Source organism: Vicugna pacos, chromosome 11 (genome assembly GCF_048564905.1).
Source record: "Vicugna pacos chromosome 11, VicPac4, whole genome shotgun sequence".
NCBI classification, from domain to species: domain Eukaryota; kingdom Metazoa; phylum Chordata; class Mammalia; order Artiodactyla; family Camelidae; genus Vicugna; species Vicugna pacos.
The window spans coordinates 68,176,230-68,204,122 of NC_132997.1; the positions used below are offsets into that span (position 1 = coordinate 68,176,230).

A 27,893-nucleotide genomic window follows, 5' to 3' on the forward strand; every position below is an offset into this window, starting at 1 on the left:
GGTTAATTGCTATTCTTACTGGACTTATGTAAACAATCATGCCAAGTTTAATGAAACAACTTATTTTGCAAATAAATTAGTCTTAATTTGACTGTCTTTGATAGAAATGAGGGTGATTTTAGAAGGAAAAAATTTTATTTCAGTAAAAACTATAATACACATTTGTGAATATTAGATTCTGGTTATGTTGTCTTTGAGGTTTTGCTTTTTCACTTATAAAATGGACTGGATCCCGACTTATTCTAGTTTCCTCAAATATTTGGCTCCAACTCTCCAAACTAACATTCTCAGGTTTTTTCCCACTTTTGACTTGGAATCATTAAGAACTGAAGGTGTCCTTTTCCTGAAGCCTTGTAAACTGAAGCCAAACAATTTGGAATAAACTTAAGAGACATCACAATAGCCCATGTTTAGACACCCTTGTGCCTGCTGGCTGCATAAGCAACTCAGAAAGTTTACCTAAACACCTAATGGCCTCATCAGAGACATTTCAAACTGCAAAAGATGTTTCAACTCTGACATCTACAAGTCTTCTCTACTGTCAGCTTTCAGGACTCAAAACACTGGGTTTATAATTTGCTCTAATCATTAACCTTTGTTTTCCTTTTGTCTCCATAGAAATGCCTCTTATTAAATACCTGATAACTTGTACCTTATAGACCTGACTTTGAAAGTCCCCCTGCACCACAGCCTCCTGAAAAGAATTTAACTGGCCTGACCTATGATCAGGACTAAGAGACTGGTTCAAGGAGACATAAAACAATTTGTCAACTCAACTGGCAGGACTATAGCGGAGCAAAACTTGCCACCCCAAAGTGTCTCTGGCAGGTGAATTGTTTCAAGCTGAAAACGATCAAAGCCCAAAAGACTCAGGACAAGACTTTGACCTTCCCGTTATCTCCCTAAAAAACATTAAGACAGAGGGCCTGTTCCTGGAATAGAGCTATCACCAAAGACACCTGCAAAGAATACCGGCTAGGTGTAAGGGGAGACCCAGCAGGGCCCAGATCAGTGTCCGCTCAGTGTCCCACTGTCTCTGCATGGCCCAGTAAACATTTGTGTACCAAACATTTGCTTTCCCATCTCTATATGAACTGCCTTTCTCCCCTTTGATGTCCCAAACCACTGCCCCAACATACCCTTTTGCCTTTAGCTGAAAATGATATTTACAGTGAGGGTTTCAGCCCTTTTGGTGAGTTACTCAGTTTTCCTGGGTCTCTCCCATGTATACGTGTTATTAAATTTTGTTTCATTTTCTCCTGTTAATCTGCCTTTTGTCAATTTCATTCTTAGACCAGCCAGAAGAACCTAGAAGGGTAGAGGGAAATTTATTCCTCCCTGACACTTGCGTCCATGTTTCCCACACCAGGTCTCATCTAGATAATGGGCTAGCACGGATCATCGTGGTACTTTCTCCCCTCCTTCCCAAGAAGCATTCTTGCTCTGCAGGGTCCCCTCTGAGAAAATCATCTGACTGGGAAACAAGCCAGCTACTCTGTATTTCCCATAAGTCATGATCACAATTTACAACTTTGTCATATTTCCAATGGCATATTATAATACATTAGAGCTGGAAGGGAGTTAGAAATTGAGGTTTATAAAAGAAAAATGCAAAGGACCAGAAGGGAGGTGCACTGTACAAGGCTATATATAAACTTCTATTCCAGAGCTCTTTATCACACAGCCTTATTATATTCCCCACTTGCAGAAGATTACTTTTGAGGATCCCTGTTAACAGAAGATTTCATCCATAAAAAAGAATGATTCTCAAAGGAGGAAAGGAGGCAAGGAGGCAAGAAGAAATGTGAAGGTTTTTAATGTTAATTGAAAGGGAGACAAATGTTCCCAAAAGTCTGAAAAACACTGTTCTGTAAGAGAACACTCATGAAGTATTAAAAGCCTTCTTGGCAGGCATCCTCAGTTTCCTTAGAAATGTTTGCAAATCATGTTTACATATTGTAAGGAATTTTGTTGTGGTTTTTCCCATTCGGCTATTTCTGAGTAAGAGCTGACAAGACTGAGAGACAGCTGGGATAACAGACTTCATCAGTAATCTAGAGATATTTTAACTGTAAAGGACTGATTGTTCAGTATTTTGTTGAAACAAGGATACCATAACAGATCATTGAGACATAATGGGACTGACTTACACCTCCTGTGAAGTTGCATTGTTGCTTCAGACATTCTGGAGATGGGGTGGGGGTGCAATAGTTTCCTTTCCAACCTGCCCTCAGAGGCTTTTGTCTGCTATATGTTATTTCAACTATCCTCTAAGGCATTAAAAAAACCTTTTTTTTTACATTGGAACTAATTATGGAACCAACATCATTTAAGATGATGCTCCTTTGTTTTAAAAAATGACTTAATATTCTGAAATCAAATCTGCCACACCAATCTCTCAAGGCTTCTTTGTGGACTAGTTGATTAGAAAAAGCCTTTGTAAACGTGCATTATGTACAAATGTCACTTGTTATTACCATCTAAAAGCCAGGCCTTTAGAGTCATAATATTTAGCGACTAGGAAAATATCGTAATCGCAAAGGAATTTAGTTTTTCCATTTTGTCCTGCTGGTAGATTTGAATGGACCCTGCTAATAATATGGTTTTCTTTGAAAGAATGTGATTGTAGAGATTTGCACTGTGTTGTTCTGATATGCTTTCCACATTATTTTGAACACATTCCGATCACCACTTGATACTTTTGGGGCTATTCCAGGCTTTTAATAGAAATGTGTCAAAAGAGCAAATCCACACTACAGCTGCAGTTGGGGTCATCTTCCCAGGCCTCCGCCCCTGCAGTCCCACTGCAGGTGGGGACCTGGAAAGCCTGCAAGGTAAAAGTTACTATCTGGAAACAAAATCTTTGAAAAGTGGTTGTCACCTCCAAGAACAAGCAATTACCTTTCATCTCCTGCACCTTTCATCCAGGGCCGCCAGGGTTTCTTATGCTGTGGCCTGTGAACCACTGGTAGAAGGACTCCTAGTCCCTACCCTACACCTGCTAAATCAGAACACCTAGAGCATGTCTGGGAGGAGGAAACTATCCTCTACCCATCTAGGTTCTTCTGCTGGTCTGAAAATTAAACTGACATGAGACAGATTAACAGGAGAAAATCAAAGAAAGTTTAATAACATGTATAAATGGGAGAGACCCAGGAAAACTGAGTAGCTAAAAAAAATGGCTGAAACGTTCACTTTGAATACCATCTTCAGCTAAAGACAAAAGGGGATGTTGGGGGTAGTGGTCTGGGATGCCAGAGGGGAATATGGCAATTCATATCGGGATGGAAAAGCAAATGTTTGGTAAACAAATGTTTGCTGGACCTGCAGAGATAATGGGACACAGAGTGGACTCTGATCTCCAGGCTCTGTTCGCCCCACCACACGGAGTCCATAATCTTGCGATTATCTCTGGTGATAGCTCTACTCCTATAACAGACCTTCTATCTAAATTTTTTTAGGCATTTAGAGGGAAGGCAAAGTTTTTTCCTGTGTCTTTTCAACCTGAGCGTTCTCAGTATGTAATAATCTACAAACCATAGAGACATTTTCAGATGGCAAGTTTTGCTTCCCTGTAAGCATAACCCAGGAATCTGTTTTCTGCAGTTTCCTGGAGTGATTCTTATGCATTCAAAAATCTGAGAGCCATCGTTCTTAAATCCAACTTCTAGAATGCATATGAACTAGATCTGACAAACACATCAGGGTAAAGTTTCATTATGCTCGGAGATTCATTAGTGTTAACATATTTCATTCCTCATTAGAACCAAATAGTAAGAGGTACCGCTCCAGGTAGGCAATTATGAGGACATCGAGTCAGATAAGGTCCACATTCATTCTCCTTAATATATTTACTTTTCTGGTCTCACTTGGTTTTAGGTACTTTTGTCACTCAAATACAGATTTCTTAAAGTACAGTCATTTATTTAACAAACTGCAAAATTAATTAGTATCTGCCATGCATGAGCCAAGTCCTGGGGTTGTCATCAATAATGCAGAAATGAGTAAGTTAGGATCCTTCCCATCAAAGAGTTCAGAGTCCAGTCTTTTCTTCCTGGCCTCCTCTAGCAATTGCCACAGAGCAAGCACCTCATTCCCCACAAAGAAATTCTAGAAATTCCCCAGCCCACTGGCGTTGTACTGTGTTCCTTAGAGATCTTAAGTGCTTGAGATGTTCCCCAGAGGACATGTGTGGGTGGCAGATCAAGCAGACTCCATGTAAGAACCTCCCATTCCACCATAACAGCTCCAGCTTTCTCTATATATTTTGTATTACATGTCCACATGAAATTTCAGTTAAGACAAGAGAGAAAATTTGTAAAGTATCACCCTAGAATAGATACATGTTCAAGCATTTACCTCCAACAAAGAGTTTCTAACACCATATTCCACTCTCCCATTCTTGTCTATTTTGCTGTTTCTGGTTATTCAGAGGGAACATGTCTGCATGTGTTACATGTCAAACTCCCCACCAGCTAAGATTTTAAAAAGGTGTTTGCTCTCAAGGGAGCTGGAACTATTGCTTTGGTATTTCACTTGGAAGAAGTTTTTGGAACCATGTCAAACCACACAAGGAAATTTGGAATCACAAACCTTAACTCTCCCATTTTTCTAAATTTTATCTCTCATTCCAACCTGCTCCAATCTTGGTCTAGGCTGATCTCTTTGTGAAACTCCCCACTGAGCAGTGGGTCAGCACCAGCTTCCATTGAATCAAAAGATATTTTCATTTTCTGAAATAATAGTTGCCCTTCTGAGCCAGGAGGGAAGAGGGCAGGGCACAACCACTGAAGGAATGACACAGCAATTGAGGACAGGACAAACTGGTTAGAACCAAAATTGTGGAAGATTCGATTTCCAGTAGAACTTGAACTTCAAGGCACACTCAATTTCTTTCACAGGAGATGTCTCCATAGAATAGGTTCTTGTCTCATGCAGGAAAGAATTCAAGATTGAGGCATAGTTAAGGGAAAGTTAAGTTTATTCAGGGAGATACACACTCCATAGAGTGCAGGCTGTCCCAGAAGGCAGGAGAGAGAGCTACCACAAGATGCAGGGTTGTTGGCTTTTATGAGCTCGGTAATTTCATATGCTAAGGTGAAGGAGAATTATTCCAACTATGTTGGGGAAGGGGTGAGGATTTCCAGGAATGGGACCCTGCCCACTTTTTGACCTTTTATGGTCAGCCTAGAAACTGTCATGGCGCCTGTGGGTATAACTTGCCGAGTGTAAACATAGATTTCTAAAAGCATAAAGTTATTTCCAAGTCTCTGAGAATGGAGATAGCATCATAATCTGGCTGGATGACAATCAGCTGGGCTATCCATGCTCTACCTCCTTACAGCTCTGTAGGGCAACAGGGGCTGCATACTTACATTGGGCTATTAAATACTGCCTGGTCTCGGGTAGTTCTTATTGAAGCAACTCTTAGTAGGCAGCAATTGGAGTTCTTCCCCTTGCTGTTTATGTTGGCACTTGTAGATGAAATAAAGGATTACATCTTTAAAGGGCTATTTCTGGATGAGTCAATTTATAAAAAATATGGATTTATTCTACTGGAATATGGACCCAACTCTATTTAGTTTAAAATCGCTATAATTTGGGAGGTTTTTAATGTTCTCCACATTGTTGCAGTAAATCTTCGGGTTTAGGAATTGAGAAAAGCAAAGGATTTAGGTCTCCATGACCTTTAAATGGATTCATTGATTGCTATGGGCATCCTGGGAAGGAAAGCCCAGAGTTTAGATTTTTATTTGATTTTTGAACTTGGATGTTTTGTTTAACATCTTTAGCCTCATATTCCAGATTCCCCTTTTGTATGACATAAAATTATCTATCTGTCCAACTTCACAAGGTCATAACATAGATTGCAGCTTCTGACTGTGAAAGCATTCTGTAAAACCCCATGTGAATGTAAGGGAGAATAATAATCTTCTTGTTACTCTTACTGAAGTAATGAAATGAAATCATTAGCTGGGTCCAGCCCAGATCACAAACCTTTCTCAAATCCACTGACAGTGTTTCTCCTGCCTCCGGCTCCATGAGTGCAAACACTTCGTTAAAGCTTAGCAGTAGGGAAAGATCTCTGGGGACCATAGCACTTGAGAAGCTGGCCTAGAGAAGAAGAAAACATACCCAAGTGAAGACTACTCATGTCCTCTAACTTATCCCTAAACTCATATGTTCACTCATGTATGGATAAAGCCATTTCTCACAGCCAAAGGCACAGAGCAACTTTCTGGAAAAAGAGACAAGAAACTGTTCATTTCATGGAAGACTGCCTTTCAGACTATAGTCACTTAAGCACACATGAGTACCTGAAGGAAATCTCCGATGAATTCAAAGGAAATAGCTTACCCTTGCTTGTGGTTTAGCATCATACTGCCAAATCCAGCCAGGCGATTTCTTTCACAGCAGTTTTTTGGAAGGTGGCAGGCATGTAGGGGCACATGGAAGGTAAATACCCAAAGTGTACAAATGCAGGCATATCCATTACCATCATGTTGAGAAAGTCACACCACATGGCAAGAGGTGGTGCAGCCAAGTCCCTTCAGGTCATTTACTCAGAATCATAAAAGCGTGGAAAGCACCTCCAAGAATGATTACAAGGAAGAATGCAGGGGTGAGGATGTGGCCATCATCAAAACATTCTCTCCTTTCTGAATAAAACACATCAGCTGCTTCAGGGCCTCCTTATACATGTCTCCAAGGTGTGAATGGCATACCTCCGTGGGGGGCACCATTCACACTGAAATCTATGAAAAAAAGACCCTCTCTGGAGTTCAATGCATAACCTGCAGGGCTGTACTTGGACAGTGTAGGAGACCTCCTCTATCATTTGAGGGATGGAGGAGCGGGGAGGTGTATGGAAGAAGGAGGCTTTACTTACAGACCGAATTTGTCTCCTGGTGTCCATATACACTCTGGGCATGAGCACGGGTTAGTAATGTAACCTCTCAGTCTCTATTTCCTCTTCTGTATAATCTGATAACAAAAAAGATTCCACAAAGTTGTTGGGTTAAATGAGGGCTAGATGAGATTATATAGATAAAAGTGCCTGATACATGGAAGAGACTCAGTAACTGATAATTATTAGTACTGACTCAGTCTGCCAAGTAGATACTGGAGGAGACAGGCCTCCTTTATTTATAAACAGAGATAATTATAATAGTACCCCACATTTAAGTAGCATTTTATGTATTACTATTAAAAAAAAAACCTTTTTGTAGGTATTATTAATAGACCAATTTTTACAGATTAAAGTCACTTTCCCAAAGTCACAAAGTTAGTAAGTGGGAAAAGCCAAAACTCAGATCCCTACTTTTTCTTAAAAGTCCAATGCCCTATCTCTAAGTGATTTGTCAGGGAAAAAAAGGGGTTTGGGGGAGGCACCTGAAGGAAGCTTTATTGGAAAGTGGGGCTGACTACTGAGCTTCTTTGGCAATAGGTTTCATGGACTCGATAAAGTCTATTTAAGATGCTTACTGTTTTTCTCATCAGCCATCCTGAGACGGCTTTTGTACAACCCTGGGACACCAAGAAAGAAATCAGCTCTCAGGTCACACAGACATACCAGGAGAGAGGAACAGAAACATAGAATTTCAAAGTTGATTCCAATCTAAATTACCTCTATTTCGCCAGGAAACGTGTTTTGTTTTCTTATCCAATGATAGGTGTGCATGATATGCCAAGATTAGAACCAGTTCAACAACGACAACAAAAGGCGAAAAAAATCAAGGGAGCAGCCGATCTAATCATATTCCTTACCCTGACTGCCCAAAGTTCAGATCCCCACTCCACATCTAAAATAGCACAGTAGTTGTAACTGGGGATTCTGGGGTCTAACTTGTTGGATTTTTGTCCTACTATGCAAAACTTTGTGCAAGGCTCATCACCATTTCGTGTGTCTGTTTTCTTCTCCTCTCGAAAACTCAGGTAGTGATCACTGAACACACCTTTAACAATGAAGGAGTTAGTGTATGGAAAACAGGTGCAAGAATGCTTGTCATGTAGTAGGTACTCAATAAATTAGGAGTGCATAATAATTGCAAAGGTTTCTATACCTCATATAATGGAGGTACATGAAGCAAAACTAATGGAGCTAAAAGGAGAAGTAGACACATTCACAGTTCCAAGCAGCAATTTCAAAAACTCACTTTTGTTAATTGATAGAACAAGTAGAAAGAAAATAAATACATAGGAGACTTGGATAACACTTTAATCAACTTGATGTAATTGACAGTTACAGAACACTCCACCCAATAGAATAGATATTTTTTTCAAGTACTATTATGGACTGAACATTTGTGTCCTTACCTCCTACATTCATATGCTGAAGCTCTAACCCCCAATGTGATGGTATCTGAAGGTGGGGCCTTTGGAAGGTAATTAGGTTTAAATGAGGTCATGAGGATGGGGCTCTGACGATGAGATTAGCATCCTTATAAGAAGAGGAATAGAGACCAGAGCTTGATCTGTATCACATGAGAACATACCAAGAAGGTGTCCAGGAAGGGGGCCCTCACCAGGAACTGAATCTGCCAACCCCTTGATCTTGGACTTCTCAGACTGCAGAACTGTGAGAAGTAAATGTTTGTTATTTAAGCCAGTCAGTCAATGGTATTGTGTTAAAGGAACCCAAGATGACTAATACGAGTATACATGAACCTTTCGCCCAGGTAAACCACAATCTGAGCCACAAAACAAGTCTCTGTGTATTTAGAACCATTCAGCACATGCAAAGTGGATGTCATCAATGTAAATGGAGGGTAAAGAGCTCCAAAAGTCATCCCTCTTTAAAGGCATTGGCAAAATTCTCAAAAACAACACTTTTGGGATCCTGGGAACAAACCAAAAGCTCATAGGAAGCAGGAAAATGCTTAATCAAGAAAAATGGCTGAATCTCAATAAGAACAGAGAGTTTGTGTTATTAGAACTTGCCTTGGTCCCATCTCTCACTCCCTAGCTCAGCAATGGCCTTGAAGAAATAGCCCACATCCCCAGTACATGTACAGGTACTGGGAGGAGATGAATGGACTTCATTCTCAAAGAATGATGCTTGATTATTTTGACCAAACTTGTATCTCCCTGGAAGATAGACTCAAAATATTTGCCTTTATCCACCCTAACTTGGAACTCACCCAGTGATAAGCCAACTGCCAGGGCGGAGGTGGGAGGGAGGGTTGTAGGGAGGCATTTGTCAAATATTTACAGGTAAATGTATTAGATGCTGCTGCTTAGGGAAATGGATAATAGCTTGGCAAGCTATCAACTAACCAAAAACTTGGGAGGAAAGAAATATGCTTTGGGGAATAAAGACTTTCAAAAGTTCCAAAATATTCCTGGAAACCTAAAGGCCATACATAAGCCCAGGGCTGTGTGTATGCTCAAGAAAGACTCGAAAAGACCCTAAGCCTTCACCTGTAACAGACCTTCAGGCTCTACACAAGCAGAAAGCAAAGGCTAAGACAGAGTTGTAAACCGCCAGGCTGAACACTGAAAGCGTGTCCAAATGTATATACAGAAGCCACTTGCAATGACTGAGACTTCTTTTTGGTTCCAGGCATTTCCAGCTTTAGAAAAGTCACTAAACAAAGTAAACAACCACAACAAGCAGGAAAAACAAAACCTGGGGAGGAGCAAGAGCCTGATTTATAGAGTTGCCCTATTATAATATTTAAAATGTCTGCTTTTGAACAAAAAAATTACAAACCATGCCATGAAATAAGAAAGTATGACCCATTCACAGGGGAGGAAAGCAATGAAAAGAAACTGTTCCTAAGGAAGCACACTTGGTGGACTTAGTAGACATAAGGCTCTTAAATCAACAAACTTGAAGGTGTTCAAGAGATAAAGAGAACCACGGACAAAGAACTAGAGGAAACCAGGAGAACACTATCTTGCCAAATTGATAATATCAGTGAAGAGATAGAAATTTTTAAAAAGAAGCAAATAGAAATTCTGGAGTTAAAGGGTACAAAAACTAAAATAAAGTAATTCACTAGAGGGGAATCAACAGAAGATTTGAGAAGGCAGAAGAAAGACAACCCACAGAATGGAAGAAAATATTTGTACATTGAGTATTTGGTAAGGGTCTAGTATCCAGAATAGATAAAGAACCCTTATGACTCAGTAATAAAAGACCAAAAGTAAATTCTTAAAAGACCAAAGGACTTTAACAGACATTCCTTCAAAGATCCTCAAACAGCCAGTAAGCAGGAACAGATGCTCAACATCGTCAGTCGTTAGGGAAATGCAAGTCCAAACCACAATGAGCTATCACTTCACACTGGCCAGAATGGCTAAAGGTAGTGTAAACCCTGATACCTGGGGGTTTTCTCTTTTTGTGATATAAGTGCCTGTCAAGTTTTGATTGCCGAGGTGTCCATTTCAAAGATGGCTAGCTTGAATAAGCACATTGCCAGTCATACAACTAAATAAAGAGCCAGGCTGCCTCCCTCCACTGAGGTTTCTTTGTTTTAGAGATCTTGGCTGATTTCAGTGACTGGCCACTTGGGTCACTGGTTCGCCCACCCAACCCCACTCTTTCGTTTTAAAATTCATCAATAAAGAGTGAACCAACAAAACTCTAGGCCAGTAAGCAAAAGAGTAATAAAAATACAAAGTACTTTCTCCGACCAAAGTGGAATTAAGTCAGATGCTCAACATCATTAGTCATTACGGAAATACAAATCAAAACCACACTGAGATATCACCCTTAACCACAATAAAAGCTGAACTCCAGGTCTGTGGACTCACTCTCTCTCTCTCTTTCCCTGTGAACTTGCTCTATGGCTGCAGGTGTGTTGTGTGATTTCTGGATCCTATGATAAACCTTAATTTTTTCAAAATTTCCTGATCACTATTGCTGAAGGGCATCTTGCAATCATAATAAAAACTACAAGGGCCAGTCCAGTCTCAACCCTGCCTTTTGATAGGCTGAGACTGGCCCAAAAAACACCATAATTTTTCAAAATGGAAATAACAGGTATTGGGAGGATATGAAGACATTGGAACTCTCACGCACTTCTGGTGGGAATATAAAGTGGTACATTCATTTTGAAAACAACTTGGAAGTTTCTCAATAATTAAACACAAAAGTTACTCCATGGCCCAGCAATTCCACGCCTAGTTATCCCCAAGAGAAAGGAAAACATATGTTCTCATAAAATACTGTATTTGAATGTTTATAGAAGCTTATTCATTATAGCCAAAAGGCAGAAACAGCCCAGGTGTCCATCAACTGATTCACTGATAGACAGAATGTGGTATATCTATACAATGAAATACTATTTGACAAATAAAAAAAATAGGTACTGATATATGGTATAGCATGGCTGAACCTAGAACACATGTTCTAATTGAAAGAAGTCAGAAGGAAAAGGCCACATATGGAATGATTCTGTGTATATGAAATGGCAGAATAAGCAAATCCATAGAGAAATAAAGTAGATTAGTGTTTCCTAGGGGGTAACAGGAAGGGGAAATGAGGAGTGACTACTGATGGGTATGAGTTTCTTTACAGGTGATGAAAATTCTCTGGGTTTTCATAGTGGTGACGGTTGCACAACTTTGTGACTATACGAAAATCTACTCAGTTGTACACTTTAAAATAGCATAAATGGTAAACTTTATGTAAGTTTTTTTCTAATCAAAGAAAAATCCAAAGTATGTTCTCTGACCAAAATGGAATTAAATAAAAAAATTAAAAAAAAATTAAAAAAATAAAATAAAAATAAAATAAAATGGAATTAAATAAAAAATCAATAACAAAGAGAAACCTGGAAAACTGTCAAACATTGGGAAGTAAATAACACAATTTGACATAACCATGGGTCAAAAAGTAAATCAAAGTGAAATTAGAAATTTTTTTGAAATGTATTAAAATGAAAACACAACAAATTTGTCGGATACAGCCAAAGTAGTGTTTCTAGGAAATTTATAGAACTAACATATCTATATTAGAAAAAAAATATCAAATCAATGACATCAGTTTCCTCCTTAAGAAACTAGAAAAAGAAGGGCAAAATTAACCTACTGTAAGCAGAATAAAGTAAACAATTAGGGGAATAGAAATAGATGAAGTGGAAACCAGAAATATAACACAAAAACAAATGAAAGCAAAAGCAATTTCTTTGGGAAGATCAATAAAATGGATAAACCTCTAGTTAGACTGATGAGAAAAAAGAAGACACAAATGATCAACACCAGGTAGGGAGAGGTGGCATAAATACACATCATACAGATACTATAAGGACAATAAATATTATTAAAAGTTTTATGTCAATAATTTGACACATTGGAAGATATAGAAAAGTTTCTTGAAAAGGACAAACTACCTGAGCTCACCCATGAAGAAACAGATTACCTAAATAGCCCTGTATCTATTACAAACATTGAATTGGGGGGAGGGGAATTATCCCATAAGAATATTCCAGGTCCTCATGGCTTAATTTTGCCACTCTTTAAGGAAAATATAATACCAATTCTACTTCAACTCTTCCATAACATAAAAAAAGGAAATACTTGATAACTCATTCCATGGGGCCAGCATTATACTGATACATTATGAGGAAAAAGACATTATAAGAAAATTATAGAACAATATGCCTCACACACATGAAAAATTCTTAACAAAATTTAACTACTCTAATATATCAACATAATAAAAGGATAATCCATAATGACCAAGTGGGATTTATACCAGGAAAGCAAGTTTGGTTTAACATCTGAAAATCAATGAACCTAATTCATCATATTAACAGGCTAAAAAGAAAAAACATACAATTATATCAAAAAAATCAGAAAAAGAATTTGATGAAAGTGCTCTCCAACATTCATTTCTTGTAAAAATTCTTAGAAAACTAGGAAGAAAGGTAATTCTTCAATCTGATAAAGGGCATGTACAAAAAACTTAGATAATATCATTCGTAACGATGAAAAATGGATGCCTTTCCTCTAAGATCAGAAATAAGTCAAAGCTGTCCTCTATCATTATTTCTATTCAATAACTTACTGGCGGTTCTAGCCTTCTGGCCAGTGCAATAAGGCATAAATAAGTCAGAGCAATAAGGACTAAAGGCATCCAGACTGGAGAGGAAAAAGTAAAATTTCCTTATTTGTATACATACCTTCTTTGCATATTTCCACTCCATTTCGGATCCCAGCCTATCAGAGTTTGACTATTATCTTTATTTTGCAGGCTGGGATCTGGAAGGGAGTGGAAGCTCTCAAATGCAGCTTCCTGAGGACGCACAACCCCCATTCCACAGTAACTCCTGAGACAAGGAGGGATGTCATCTTAGAAGATGGTCTCCACCTAAGGGTAAAACCTGCCTTAACAACTGGCTAATGAGTTTGAATTGGGGAAACCAGAGGTCAGGGAGAAATGGGAAGCAGGAGAGGGATAAGACTTGCGTTGCCAGCAGCAAGGGAGAACTTAATGGGCAGGTGAAGTGGCAGAGGCTAAAACAGGGTATGACATATGACATATGACATACCGAATGGATACACGGGAAAGGACACGAGCCATGTAGTAAGACCAGCCTGGGTCCCTGCACCATTCAGCTATTTAATAGGAGGCAATTTACTTTTCAGGCTTGTCCGTGAAATAGGAACGAGCACACGACGCACTTCATCTGGCTGGCTGGCTCGTGTCATTCGATATTACTTAAATATCAGTTCCTCAAGAGGGACTTCCTTTAACCTCTTTCTACAGGAACCCTCCCCTCCACTTCCCAGGTCCTTTCTATTACATCAATTTGGTTTATTTTATTCAAAGCGTTAACATAACCTGAAATTCATGTGTTCATTCATCTGTTTACTTTTTTGTTATCTGGGGTGGTGTGTTGAAGCCAGTTGATAAAGTCATTGCTTAAGCAAGTAGATTGTTAGCTCTGACAAAAAGGTTGTTTTAAGGATGCAAAGGAATCATATATGCGAAATGCCTGGGCCATATTAAGCAATTGTTATCTAAGAGCTATTATCATCACCATCATTATCATTGTTATCATCATCATTTATTATCACACCGTAGGTGTTCATCAAAGTGTGGATTGAATTGCAGTGCTGAGCATGGGGCCAAGGAGGCACATAGAACAGTCCTGGGTGGGCGGATGGCTGAGCTGTGCTCCGGTGACGCAGTCAGAGAATCCCCGACTAAAGCAGGCCACCGATAAGGGTCAAACCAGGATTAAACCCTGGACAACCAGACCCCAGTTCCCAGCTGTCTGCAGAGCTGGCTGGCTGCTCAGCTACCAGGACTCACTCGTGAGACCCACCTCTGCAGTCCTTTATTGAGTCCCTCTTTATTGCCTTTCAGGAGGGGTCACCACCCCGTCTCATCAGAAAAAAGTATGTCATACCTGAACTGCACACAGAACTTTTCTTTGCAAATTTCTTTCATTTATGATCCTGTTCTCCTTTTTCATCAACGAATATTAGCTGGGTTGGTTCTCCCATCCAGTCTTAAAGCATCCCACTGAGCAAGCCCAGTAATAGATAATACTGGGAAAAACCACCCATGGAAATGTCCCCTTGAATGACTTCATGGTCTAACCTGCTTTGATGACAATATAATCTCTGTTGGTAGGAATTCACCTTTTCCCTGCAGAAAGGGAGCAGGACCACAAAGAAAAGGCCAAGTGCAAACTCTTCTAAGTAACCTTTGACTTTTTTTTTATGAGAGCATGAGAATTTGATGTGACAAAGGGAAAAATGAGCTAGTAAGGAATAGCAGAGCACAATGATGACAAGAGTGGGTTCTAGAACCACTCTGTCTGGTACGTATCACAACCATGCCATACTGGCTGAGTGACACAGGGAAAGTTTCTTAACCCCTCTGGGGTCGTGAGGAATTAACTGAGTTACTAGACGTAAAATAAATCAAATAGTCTGGCACGTAGTATACATTTGATAAACGTCAGCTGGAGAATAAAACAAAACAAAAGCAAAAGCAAAAGGAACCAAAGAAACACAGCTGGAGACAGACAGACAGAGATAAGGAAAATATCAAGATGAATCAAGCAGGAAATTAACCCAGCAGAGGAGGTCGAACTGAGTGTTGGCATCAGCTGTGCTAACATCAGCTCAGGCCTCTCATCCGTAAAGACTCAAGCGTGCCACCGTTGGACCCATCACCTGTATGAAGTCTGTCAGGAAATACAGCTATATCCTCTGTGCAAAGAGTGGGATATGGTAAGTGCTGGGCTTCCAAATAGGCTTTGATCCAAAGTCTCTTTGATGAAACTTCGGATGTCTTGGCAAAATTTTTGAAATAAACTCAAGCTGCTGTAAAATAGCAGCACTTGCCCACTGTGGACAGTGGACGGTCAAGGTGAGGTGTCATGCTGCTTACTACCCAGTGTCAGCACTCGCTCTGTGCTTCACGTTGGCCCCTAACAACCACACACAGTCAGTTTGCCCACCTGGGCTATGGGGCAACACAGCTTCCAGCCACCACTTGGGATGTGCCCTTTTATTGTCCCCTGAAGACAACTACCCCGAACTCCTAGACTGGTTTGCATCAAAGGGATTTCCTTCTTCAACCTAAAGGCAGAAGGACACCACAGAACCCTCATGTTTTAACCAATGTTCTCTTTGACAACAGCCAGAAAGGCATTTGCACAGCCAAGAAGAGTGTATCAGAAAGTCATGGAACACAAAGGCAGGAGAGCCCCGGAAACCAAAGCAACTGACTGCCCTTCTTACTTTCCTCCCACTCTCCGCCCCTCTCCAGGGATGCGTTTGTCTCATCTCTCCTCCTTGAAAATCTGCTCATCCTCCCTTTGTTCTGCAGATGACCTTTCTTCCCACCTCCATTCACATGGCACAAGATGGTAGCCCCAAAATGGTCGACTTGACCCCTCTTCTTTAACATCCTAAATTCTTGGGAAACCTTTTTATTCCTAGGTAGCCCAGATTCTAAACCAGGTCCAGTAAGTTGTGGTTACCATAGAGGGATCAGAGAGTATAATGTGGCTGCAGAGACCTAACCTGTGTGTGTGCGTGTGTGTGTGTGTGTGTGTGTGTGTTGGGAGTAGTGAGGCTCTCAGAGAAAACAGTCTGGATTTTTCAGGCCTTCAAACAGGTCTTTTTCCACCTGAGGCTGTCTCTGATAGGTCAGGAATATAGTTAAAGGATGGATCTTAGACTCTGTGTGTGTGTGTGTGAGTGTGTGTGCGTGCACGCACGTGCACCTATGATATTATCATTAAGCCGCCTGCCACGTGTTTTCTTAATAAATTAGCTTCAAAGCTAAAATTTAAAACATGAGGTCCTGGATTAACTTACCCTCATCATCATCTAGTATAACTGATATACAATAAACTACACATATTTAAAGTACACAATTTGGTAAATTTCGACATATGTACACATCTATGAGACCAGAACTGCAATTAAAGGTATCAAACATATTCATCACTCCTAAAAGTTTCCTCGTGCCCTTTGGTGATCTGTCTTTGCAGCCACTCTCCCTCTTCCAGACAAATACTGATCTCCTTTCTGCCATAATGAATTCATTTGGATTTTCTGGAATTTTATATACATGGAACCAAAGAGTACACACTTCTTTGGTCTGGCTTCCTTTGCTCAGCATAGTTACTTTAAGACTCATCTTTGTTGCTGTACGCATCAATAGTTCATTTCTGCTTATTGCTGAGTTGTATTCCATTGTATGGATGCTTTCTTAAACATTTTCTAAAAAGAGATTTCCAGAGTTTACAAGGGTAAAATAAAGTTCACACCAATTACCCATAAATGTATGCAAGATAGAGCTCAGCAAAATTTGAAATAAACACATCATTCAAGTTCCTAAAAATCAGCAGAGCTATTTATGTTGTGTTTATGCAAATGATTAATGAAGAATATGGATTGCAACAATTTCTAAGCAGTGTCTCATAACTGCATTTCTGCTCCTCAGCAAGAGACAGCCCCTCAGGGCTCTGAGGACCTAGAGGGTGGGAGAGAAGCAGCAGGGAAAAGCAGGAAGGGCACCAGTTGTGTGACCAGGGAAAGTCACTTCCCATCTCGGAGCCTCAGTTTCCTTATTCACAAAATAGGGAAACTGAATGGTGGAGTCTCAGCCTTAGCATTCGTAGAATCTCCCAGCTTGACAGTGTCAGCACGTGAGCTATCTTCCCTCGGCAACGCTGGATCTCAGGCAGATCAAACCCACTGCCAAGCATGGGCCACACTTCCTCGTTGTCGTCTAACAGGGATAACTCACTAGTGGAGGGTGACTTTTTTTCCGTTAGTCCAAACCCAAGAGTCTTCTTTCAAAAGCCCTTTGCTGCCAAATTCTCCTTCTCTAGCAGGCTGCAGCTCCTGGCTTGGAGCCCTCCTTGGCACAGAATGAAGGAAAAGCCCTCTCCTGGCGCATCTCAGATGGACACTATTTCTGACTCTGACACAAATACTGCTGCTCCGGCTACTCCTGCCAACTGCGCTACCCCGGGGCTAGCTGCTCTACTTCTGACACATCCCACTCCTCCTGTATCTCCTGAGATTAAGCAGGGGAGCAAGAGCCAGGGCAGGCAGAGGAGAGGAGGCTGCTATGGACCCCGGGAGGCAGGGGCTGGATGGGGGGAGCCGTGAAGGGGGGTGGTCACGGCAGAGGTGGAGGGGACTGCAGTCATAGCACCTTCGTGCCTTTCTAGATGCCTGAGGTCCACATCGTCCCACTCGGCATACGGAGCAGTCACTCATCCACCTCGCCGCCCACTCAGCAACGTGCTGCTCCATCTCACTGGGTCTTCACAACATGCTGAAGAAGTAGGCAAGGCCAGTTATTATTCCCCCACTTTCCATTCCTATCACAGAGAGAGAAACTGATGTTCAGAGTGATTCAATGATTTTTTCCCCAAACAGAAAGTCAGGCAGCTCAACCCCAGCCTGTTCAGGCTCCAAAGCCTGGAGCCTGCCCTCCAGAGACATTTACTGAGCATTTTTCAAGTGTAAGATCCTTGAAGGAATCAAAGATCTGTAAGACATGCCCTCTTCTTTCAGAGACCTTTCTTCCCAGTAGAGAAAGCGACTGCTTCACCAGCAGGCAGAGAGTGAAGTCACGGTAAGAGGCGCCAAAGAAACCCCAGAGGCGTGAGAAGGGGAGAACAAGGAAAACCTCGCTTTCCTTTGGCCCGGCCGGTTCAGGGACAGATCAGTGACACTGCCAAGCAAGCCTTCCAGTCAAGCTGCGGAAGAGAGACAACTTGAGTCTCTCTTCTTCTTTTGCGTAGTGAACAAAAGAGATAGAAAAAAGGAAATAAACGAAAGATTATTTAGAGGGAGGAAACGCTCTTGGGCCTTTGTCCAAAGAATTTCTGTTCACACTAACTTCCTTTTTTTTTCTTATTGCATTCATTTAATATAAACCATTTAAGGCATCCCAGCTGAAAGGGAGAAAGAGAGAGAAAAACACTGAATGATCGACTTTGGGGTTGGTGTCCAAAAAAGGGTTAACTTTGATTATATCTGTAACGGGAGTAAGTTCATTGCATGGGGAAGGATTTTTTACTTTGCATTGTTCTGTAGTTTTGAAATTTTTCCATGAGCATGTGTTACTTTTCTGATAAAAGAGAAATCCATGTCTTCCTTCCACCTCTCTCTGCTTATTTTGCAGTAGGTTTATTATCTCTCACCTGCAATCATGATCCTTTTGTAACAACTTATAGCAAAAGAGCTACTATTTACAGAGGTTTTGCTACATGTGGGGCACAGTGCTAAATTCTCTGAATATCCTCCTTATTCCTCGCCACAAGTCTCAAAGTAGGTATTGCTACTCTCTTTTCACAGATGAGGAAACTGAGCCTTAGAGAGATTAAGTAATTTGCTCAAATTCAGAAACAGTGCAGCCAGGGTTGGAACCCAGGCAGAACTTGCAACAGTCTCCTCACTGGAATTACTACTACCATTCGCTGTGGCCAGTTATCTTCTTACACCAGATTTGACCACATCACTCCTTTGCTTAAAATCAATGGAGCTCTCAGCCCACTCCCTCCACTGTCTCAAGAATACAACCTAAGCTTCTTAGTAAGTCATTTCCACATCCACTTTTCATTGATGTACTCATTATAAATCAACAAATAGTAGCAAGCCCTAACATTCATTTCAAAGCAATTTTTTACACAATCTCCCCAAGTCCTTGTGACATGGCAGGTGAACAAACAGTTCAATGGCTCGTCAAGTGGCAAGACATAAGCCTTGAAGCCCCTTCCTTGTTCACCTAGTGCTCGGAACTTCCCGCCATGTTTCTGGTATATCCAGTTCTTGCATCCCCCTCTGACTTGCAGTGCTCTTTCTTCTGCCAGGTATGCCCTTCTCCACGCCTAGTGAATGCATATAAATTCTTCATGACTTCTGTTGCTCAAAAGACTAGTCTTTTGATCACTGGTCATTATGAATCAATCTGAATTCCAGGAATTGCGGACTTGGGGTTCTGTAGGAGCCTTGTGTAGCCTTGGCCTTCTAGAAGTGAAGCTGGCCCACCATCTTGTCCCTTTACCAACTCCTGCCCTGCTTATAGTTAGAATATGCCTGCAGGGATCCTTAAACGTAAGTGTCCTTGGCCTAAGGCCAACCACAATATAGAGAAAGAATATCAACAGGAAGATCCTACAGCCCAGGGCACCTTGTACCAAAGCAAGGCTCGCTGCTGCCTGGCACCATAGCCTTAATCTAACTGTGCCTCTAGAATCAGAGGTTCACATGACCCTAACCAGCAGGACTTGGCTCCCTCCCTTTGCTGTGCAAACACAATCTTCTTTGTGTATCACGTTAGTTTATTTAACATAATAATGACTAACAGCTCCTGAGCCCCTACCCTATGCCAGGCACTTTCCACCCCTGTTCTTACTTAATCCTCTCAACCACCCCATTAGACAGGCATCACTTTTTGTCCTGTTTTACTGCTGAGGATAAGAATGATATCTTGCCCAAGATCACACAGCTCAACAGTGGTGAATCAGGGCTCGGGAATGGAGCTCTCTGATTTCAAAGCCCAAGCTTTCAACCCTCAGGTAATAAGGTCTCTGGTGTCTTAGTGCCACAAGTTGGTCATCAAGTGATACTTAAGATTGTTTCTGACAAATACAATTGCATGGAAACTTAAGCATATTTTAAGTCAGTTTATGTTCATTCATACATTAATTCAATCAAGAAACATTTACTAAAGTTCTGCTATGTCTCATCTCAGCTACAACAAAGATTCAAGTATCAGGAAGATACTACATCTCATGAGCTCATAGTCTAGCAGAGGAGACAGACACACAAATAACCATAATACCGTGAGACAGAAGCAAAACAATGGAAAAACACTGACAATTCCCCTCTTCCCTACAAAATTTCCCTATTTCTCAGCCTTAATTAGATTACCTATTCTTTGATAATATTCAAATCTACATTTTTTGCAGCACACAAAGAATTTTTATTATAATATCTCCTTCACATAGAATTATCAGATTTGTTAAAGAACCAACAACTTACCAATTCTTTGCCCCAAATTTGATTATGATAGCTAATGCATTTCTTAATTTTTTAAAAAAATTTTGTTTACACAATACTAGTATTAATTTAAATCTCCCAAAGATTACTACCTTAAAAACTATTATGGAAAAAAATGTTTGCAAAAGACGTATCTGATAAAGTATTGTTATCCAAAATATACAAAGAACTCTCAAAAAATCAGCAATAAGAAAGCCCACAACCCAATTAAAAAATAGGCAAAAGGTCTGAACAGACACCTCACCAAAGAAGGTATACAGATGGCCAGTAAGCATATGAAAAGGTGCTCAACGTCATGTGTCATTAGAAGACTGCAAATTAAAACAACAATGAGATACCACTACACACCTATTAGAATGGCCAAAATCTGGAACACTGGCAACACCAAATGTTGACAAGCATTTGGAGCGATAGGAAATCTCACTTATTGCTGGTGGGAATGCAAAACAATATGAGACAGTTTGGCAGTTTCTTACAAAAGTAAACATAATCCTACCATATGATCTAACAATCATGCTCCTTGGTATTTAGCCAGATGAGTGGAAAACATATGTCCACACAAAAACCTACACGTGGATGCTTATAGTATAACTGCCAAAACTGGGAAGCAACCAAGATGTCCTACAAGCAGGTGAGTCAATAAGTAAACCATGGTACATCCAGACAATGGAATCCAGAACTAAAAAGAAATGAGCTGTCACACTTAAATGCATATTACTGAGTGAAAGAAGCCAATCTGAAGAGACTATATATTGTATGATTCCAACTATATGACGCTCTGGAAAAAGTAAAACCATGGAGACGGTAAAAAAGATCAGTAGTTTTCAGGGGTCGAGGAGAGGGAGGGAAGGGATGAATAAGCCAAGCACAGAGGATTTTTAGGGCAATGAAACTACTCTGTATGATCCTATACTGACGGATACATGTTGTTATACATTTGTCAAAACCCATAGAATGTACAATGCCAAGAGTTGTAAAGCTGTGGACTTTGGGTGGTGTATAAATGTAGGTTATCGATTGTAACGATGTACCTCTCCAGTATAGGATTTTGATAGTGGTGAGGCTATGCATATGGAAAGGAGAGGGTATGGATCTCTGGATCTTTCACTTAGTTTTGCTGTGAATCTAAAACTGCTCTTAAAAATAAATTCCTGGGTTTTTATGTTCATTCAAAGAAAGAAAAAGACCAGTCTTTCTCTGGGCTCCCTTAACAATCTTTTATCCCCTCATCAGATCACTAACTATGTTAGACTAACTGCATTTGTTTGCCTGATCCTCTTCCCCAGTAGACTACGACCTTCTCTAGAACATAGATTATGGGTTGTGAGCATGGCCTTAGTTTAGAAGCTGGGATGGACTAGTGATGGAAATGGAACAAATGAAAAAAAACATGACTAGTGGCAAAGTTGTTTCTACTGCTTCCAGGATTCATACAACACTGAACCAATATTTATCAAGAATGAGGCATAATATTAGGGGAAGAGAGAAATAGCAAACAGGACTGAAATAGTAGTGTGTGTGAGTGTGTGCATGTGTGTGCGTATGTGTGCATGTGTATTTAGAGAGAGAGAGGAGGATAATTTTCCATATATATAGTGGGTGTGCATTTATAGTGTCTCTCTATATATACACACTATGTTACATTTGTACAGGTATACATAGTGTGTATATATATATAATGTTGCATATACACATGTAGAGTGTGTGTAAAGTGTACATACACAGTGTTCATACATATATTGTATATGTTCATATACACATATATAGTGTGAAAATGCATGTCTGTGTACATATAACAGTGTACATATGTTCATATATAGTATATATAGTGTGGACATGTATGCATATGTAGTGTGTCTACACACATATACGTGGCCTGCTCATGTATACATTGTCTGTGTGTGTACTAGAATGTAGTGCAAGTAGAGATTTAGAGGGTGCACTAGAAGATGGTAAGAAGGACAGTCATTATACACAACATAGATATTTTGTAATAAAATGAGAAGCACTTTGAGGCTTGAGGCTGAGAAGAAAGAGGTGGAGCCAACGAAGCAAGAAGAAACAGCTGGAGAATTAGGCGGGAAAACGGTTTAGAGAAACCTCACTAAAACCAAGCAAGGACCACGTTCTAAGAGGCTGGTTAGCAGAAACAAGTACCTAAAATAAAAAGCCAAGGAGATGGAAAGCTAAGGAGGGAAAACAGTCACTGGATCTGATCATTAGGAAAACAGCAGTGACCAGGCAGTGAAAGTCTCAGGAAGAGATGGGGTTGGGATGACTCACAGGTAAGGAAGTAGAACCAAACACAGACTTCTGTCTCTTTTCAATACTTTCGCCTTGAAAGGATGATGAAAGAAGCAGCTTCGATAAAAGCAGGATCAAAAACTCAGCTTTATTTGGTTCCCTGTAGACTAGAGAACTCAAACATGTCTGCGGACAGAAGGTTACAGTCCAGGCACAGTCTTGGTGCCCAAGTCATGAGGCATCATTCCCAGCAAACTCAAATACAGCCAAGACCCCCAACCCATCTGGCACTCACACACCGTAGCTCAAAATCTCTCACAACAACTCTGGGAGGTAGGTGTTACAATTATCTACATTTCACAGATGAGGAAGCCAAGGCACACAGAGGTTAAGTAACTTGTCCAGAGTCACTCAGCCAGTAAGCCTCAAGTCAAGGTTTCCCCCAGGCAATCCAACTGCAGCCTGTATGCTCTTAGTTGATATGCAATGGGGGATACAGAAAACAGAGCTCTTGATGTGCTTTATGATGTCCCAAGTCCTGCTGAGATTGGCCTAGCTTTCTCCTCTGACCAGCAGAGGGAGGCCATTTGTTGGTTGCAGGGTTTGCAGCTCCCTGGCAGTTGTGAAGATCATCATAAGTGTTGTCTGAAGGGAGGTATAGTGTACACTATGAGACCTAAGTTCAAGAACTGGCTCCGATTTGTAGTATTTTGTAACCTGAAGCAAGTCACTTAAATGGTGCAGGTACCAATTCTGCATCCATAACATGGAAAGATGATGAGAAAAACAAAATTTGTTTAAATAACAACTATTCTACATCCCTTAGACTGCTGTTGTAAGGAACAAGTGAAACAATTTGGGAAAGTACATGTAAATGTGCAGTATTTCTTTATTAGTAGTAGTAGTGTTAGCATTATTACTACCAGGCTCTCAAAACTGCCTGAAAAACTGTTCATCCTCTCCACTCTCCCATTTCCACCTCACAAAGTGTTAAAAACTGGTAAGATGTATGTATATGTATGACTGAAACATTATGCTGTACATGAGAAACTGACACATTGTAACTGACTATATTTCAATTTAAAAAATATATAACTCATACACCCAATTCTGAGAAAGTGTTTCTGACCCTGAGTAATTTCCATGTGTACAATTTGTCCTAAATGGGAAATTCCCTTATCTGGTGAGGCAATTTAAAAAATTCTCTGGGAGAAAGCTATGATAAACTGTCATTTATCAGATTTGCACATACAAATATCCATTCATCCTTCTCATCTTTCCTCAAGTCACCGTGTTGATCATGATAGTAACATACTGCCTCCAATGCAGCATTTCCCCCTTATAACTCACCACCTTCTTTTGTGATTTTCACTCTTATTCATCAGTATAATCTTTAAGTCCCAGCAAGGTCCTGCTGTGGACAAAGGAGGAGGTGACTTCAGCAGGAGCGAAGAGGTCACACACACTGGGACAGAATGTGAGAGAAGTAGCTGGGCAGCCAGGCACTGTGTTTTGCCAAAGATTTGGAGCATCTGAACATGCTTCTCAGGCAGTTCACTCGGTCATGAATACTGGGTTCTTTTTCACCTTTAAACAAGAGAGTTTGGTGCACATATATAATGAGCCTTGCATTCCATTCCATTTAGACTTTTCTGTCTAAATTGCCTTAATTTTTTAACTTTACCTCATTTATATAAACTATGTTTCAAAGATAAAATTAGAACAATCAGGCAGCAGCTGAATGGGCTACATGATGGGCGACAGGTGTGTGGTTAGTTAGTTACAGGCATATTTACTATTACAGCTACTCTGCAAGAACATCGGGAGACAGTCAGTCTCCTTTTACAGATGAGGAACTAGGGATACAGGGCCAAATTTTACTTTTTCTTTCTTAAAAAGCAGTATGTAGTTTGCATATATGTCTCCATTAAGAAAAGTGAACAAAAATCTCAATGCGATGGTCATTTGTGTTAGCTGGATTCTAGTAGAAAAGGGGGGGGTGCTCACTCATAATCCCTTCGTATTTATTAGCCCCTTTAATGCACACAGTTGATTTACCAGTTTTGCAAAGCAAGGCACGTCACTAATTCTATTCATCCCTCAACACCGCCCTCCTCTCAAACAATGAAATGATGACCCAGTGTTAATCTCTCTGTAGAACTTCACAGACGAAGTCTATTAGTTGCCTGTTATGCAGAAATCAGCCAAAACACATTCAGGACAATAGTGTTTTTTCCTCTGTGAAATTTCAACACCCAGACCAAAACATATTCCTTCGCCTGCCTCCTTCAACCCCCCCCCCTCCAACAAAGCCCACCACCACGGGATTCCTCTCTTTCCACGCATGGTTGGGATGATGGGGGCTCAGAAGAACACCTGCCATCCCAGCTCCCTCTTATCATTTCAGATCTTATCAGTCAAAATGACAGTGAAAATGCCAGAAGCTAGAACTTGTTTGGTTTACATTTTAAGCACAAATAACATTTCTTTCGATATAAATATGCAGTTCTATGAAAACATAGGGAGAAAGTACAATAATCTTGGTCACTGTCCAGCAGGAACATGTTTCATTGCTTACAGAGTCACAGATCAGATTCTCCACAAAAAATAATGGTCTTTCAGCCTAGTTCTAGGATACTTTCAAACATAGTAAATTCCCTGTTCTACAAACAAATCTTTTTTGAGATTTTTAAAATATGCCAGTGATTTTGGATACTTTATACCCAGAAATCAAGGCTACTGAAGTGAGCGAGAATTCTCCATTAAGAACAAAGTCGTTGATATACAAACATTATATAAATTATTTTATTAGACTGTGTAAAAATACAGCAGATTTTACCTATAAGTTTCCATCAGATAATAAGTTACTGACGAAACAAAGTCAAGTGTGTCTCTCTTGATTCAAGTGTGAAATGCACAAGGTCTGAGATGCACCCACTGCTCACTGTCGCCACATACTCTGTGGGGAGGAGTGCACATTACTTGGCATGAGCAGACTGCAGCGTTCCCAGGATTCTGTCCCAGTGTGTGAAGTAAGGGGCGAAGTTGCAGTTAAACTGAGAGTGATGCAGGTCGTGGTGCGCCACACCCCCATACCACCCGAAAGGTACCAGTCTGTGCGTGGACCAGGGGAAGTCGTAGCCGGAGTGGTCCTCCACTGACAGCCAGATGTTGACCACGTGGAAGATGAGGACAGTCAGCGGGTGGCACCGGAGCAGCAAGACATTCACCATGTCAAAGAAACCCAAGGAAAACAGCTCCCAGACACTCACGTACTGCGTGGCCAGTGCGAATGAAGATGAGTTCTGGTGGTGCATCTTGTGGAAGGACCGGTACAGCCAGGGCACTTTGTGGTGCAGCACATGCCACACGAAGAACTCAGCATCGAAGAGGAGCAGGCAGAACACGACGTGGCGCGCCAGCTGCAGCAGCTCGGGGGCTTCGGGGGGCAGCGGGGCCCGGCTGGCCACCCAGTGCAGCAGCGTCATGGGGAAAATGAACACCACGTGGTGGTAGAGTGTCAGCCCCAGGCAGGGCAGTAGCTGCCTCACTGACGGCGAGAAGTCCGGGTGGATCTTGTAGCGCCGCAGCGCCGGCACCCAGGGGCAGATGATGTCCAGCACCACGAAGGGGAGGCAGAAGCCCACGTAAGTGGTGATGGAGAAGACGACGGGGAAGAAAGGCGACTGGATGAGGGGTTCCCAGGTCCTCAGGCGGTCCCAGAGGGGCTGCAGGAACAGATGGCCAGAGCTACACAGGATGTGGAGCTCGGAGCCGTTGTGGCGGCTCATGGTGAGGTTGTGCATGGCAGCGGCGGCGGCTCCAGCGCCACTGACTTTTCTTAGAGCTTTCGGCCCCGCCCAGAGTGATGTCAGCAGCCTTTTCTTTCCCTTTCCCGGCTTCGCGGAGCTTGCATAAATAACCCCAAGGAATAGCGCCTAGTTGCTATAAATACCCATCTTTATAGTTGCATTTAATCCGCATTTATGTATGCTATTACGCAATCGCACGTAGTGACTTCTATGCTCGCAGGATTATGTTCTGATTTGTTAATTGACGTTCAATTTACACACGATACAATGCACAGATCTTTAGTGTAGAGTTTCTACGAGTATTGACAACTCAATTCATGGGTCCCTACCACCCCCAAACAAGACAGAGAATACTTCCATCACCACCAGAAAGAGCTCCTTTACAATCAGTGCAGAATTTCTTGTATTTTTTAATGAATGCATAAAATTTCGTCTATGTATTTTCAGAAAGACGCAAGTGTAACTGTATTTTTAAAACTTTTAAAAGCGACGTACTTTTTCTGTCTGCTCACATTCTATTGGTCTAACCAGGAGCGATTGGCAAACTAATCTTTTGCAGAGGGAACCGAGGGTCCCCGGCGCTGCGCGGCGCCGCGCGGCGGCAATCAGCGCAAGAAATCAGACGGGAAGGGTGGCAGGACAGGAACTTCCTCCAGTTCCAGTGTCTCCCGTGGGCGCTGTCCCCGCCAGCTCGCGGAAAGCTCCAGATCCCACCGCACCCATACTCTCCCGGAGGAGCCCAAAAACCTGACACGCGGGTCGTTTCTTCGCGGCGCACCCGGGATGCCCAGACCGCCGACAAAAACCGGGAGGCGTCGGGACAAGAAAGAGGGACCACGACTGCTAGGCTTCACTTTACAGGGGAAAAAAAAAAGGTCAAGTGAAGGATTTAACATCCAGAGCCTGCCCAGATCTGGCTGAAAAGCCGCCGCATCTCAATTAGGGTGGAAGCAGTGAAATTAGTAAACTATCCACTTTGTTCGTCAAGGGATCAGCGCATTCCTGAAGCCTCACAGGAGGCCATTGATTGAACAGATGATGTCCCGCCCACCCTGCCCTTCCCTCCGCTGGCTTCGCGGCCCCAATGTCCCACGTCCTCGACCCATTTTCTCCCAAACCATGACGGACTCAGAAAGCACAACTGCGAGGCCGCCCCCACCTCTGTGTTTCTGTCACCAACTGGGGCTGACCGCTGACCGGCGGGGACTGAACGTAAGGAAGTCAGTACTAGATCTCGGGGACCCCGGGACTAGCATGAAAAGCAACCTCTGCGGTTGACCCGGGGGCCTGACTTGCGACCCAAGGGGCACCTAGAGGGTAGAAGTTTTGGACGGAAAC

At 41.5% G+C, this 27,893-nt stretch overlaps 1 protein-coding gene across 1 annotated transcript in view; it reads right to left on the reverse strand.

Moving 5' to 3' along the window:
- The window catches only part of CH25H (cholesterol 25-hydroxylase), a 219,663-nt gene extending 193,074 nt beyond the window's left edge, over positions 1-26,589 (reverse strand). The window contains exons 1-3 of the mRNA XM_072971583.1: positions 24,094-26,589; positions 6,890-6,984; positions 5,998-6,114 (exon numbers count right to left, since the gene is read on the reverse strand). Coding sequence (XP_072827684.1) covers positions 25,722-26,549 — 828 coding nt within the window. The 5' untranslated portion in view covers positions 26,550-26,589 and the 3' untranslated portion in view covers positions 5,998-6,114; positions 6,890-6,984; positions 24,094-25,721. The remainder of the gene's footprint in view (positions 1-5,997; positions 6,115-6,889; positions 6,985-24,093) is intronic.
- Between the last annotated feature and the right edge of the window lie 1,304 nt (positions 26,590-27,893).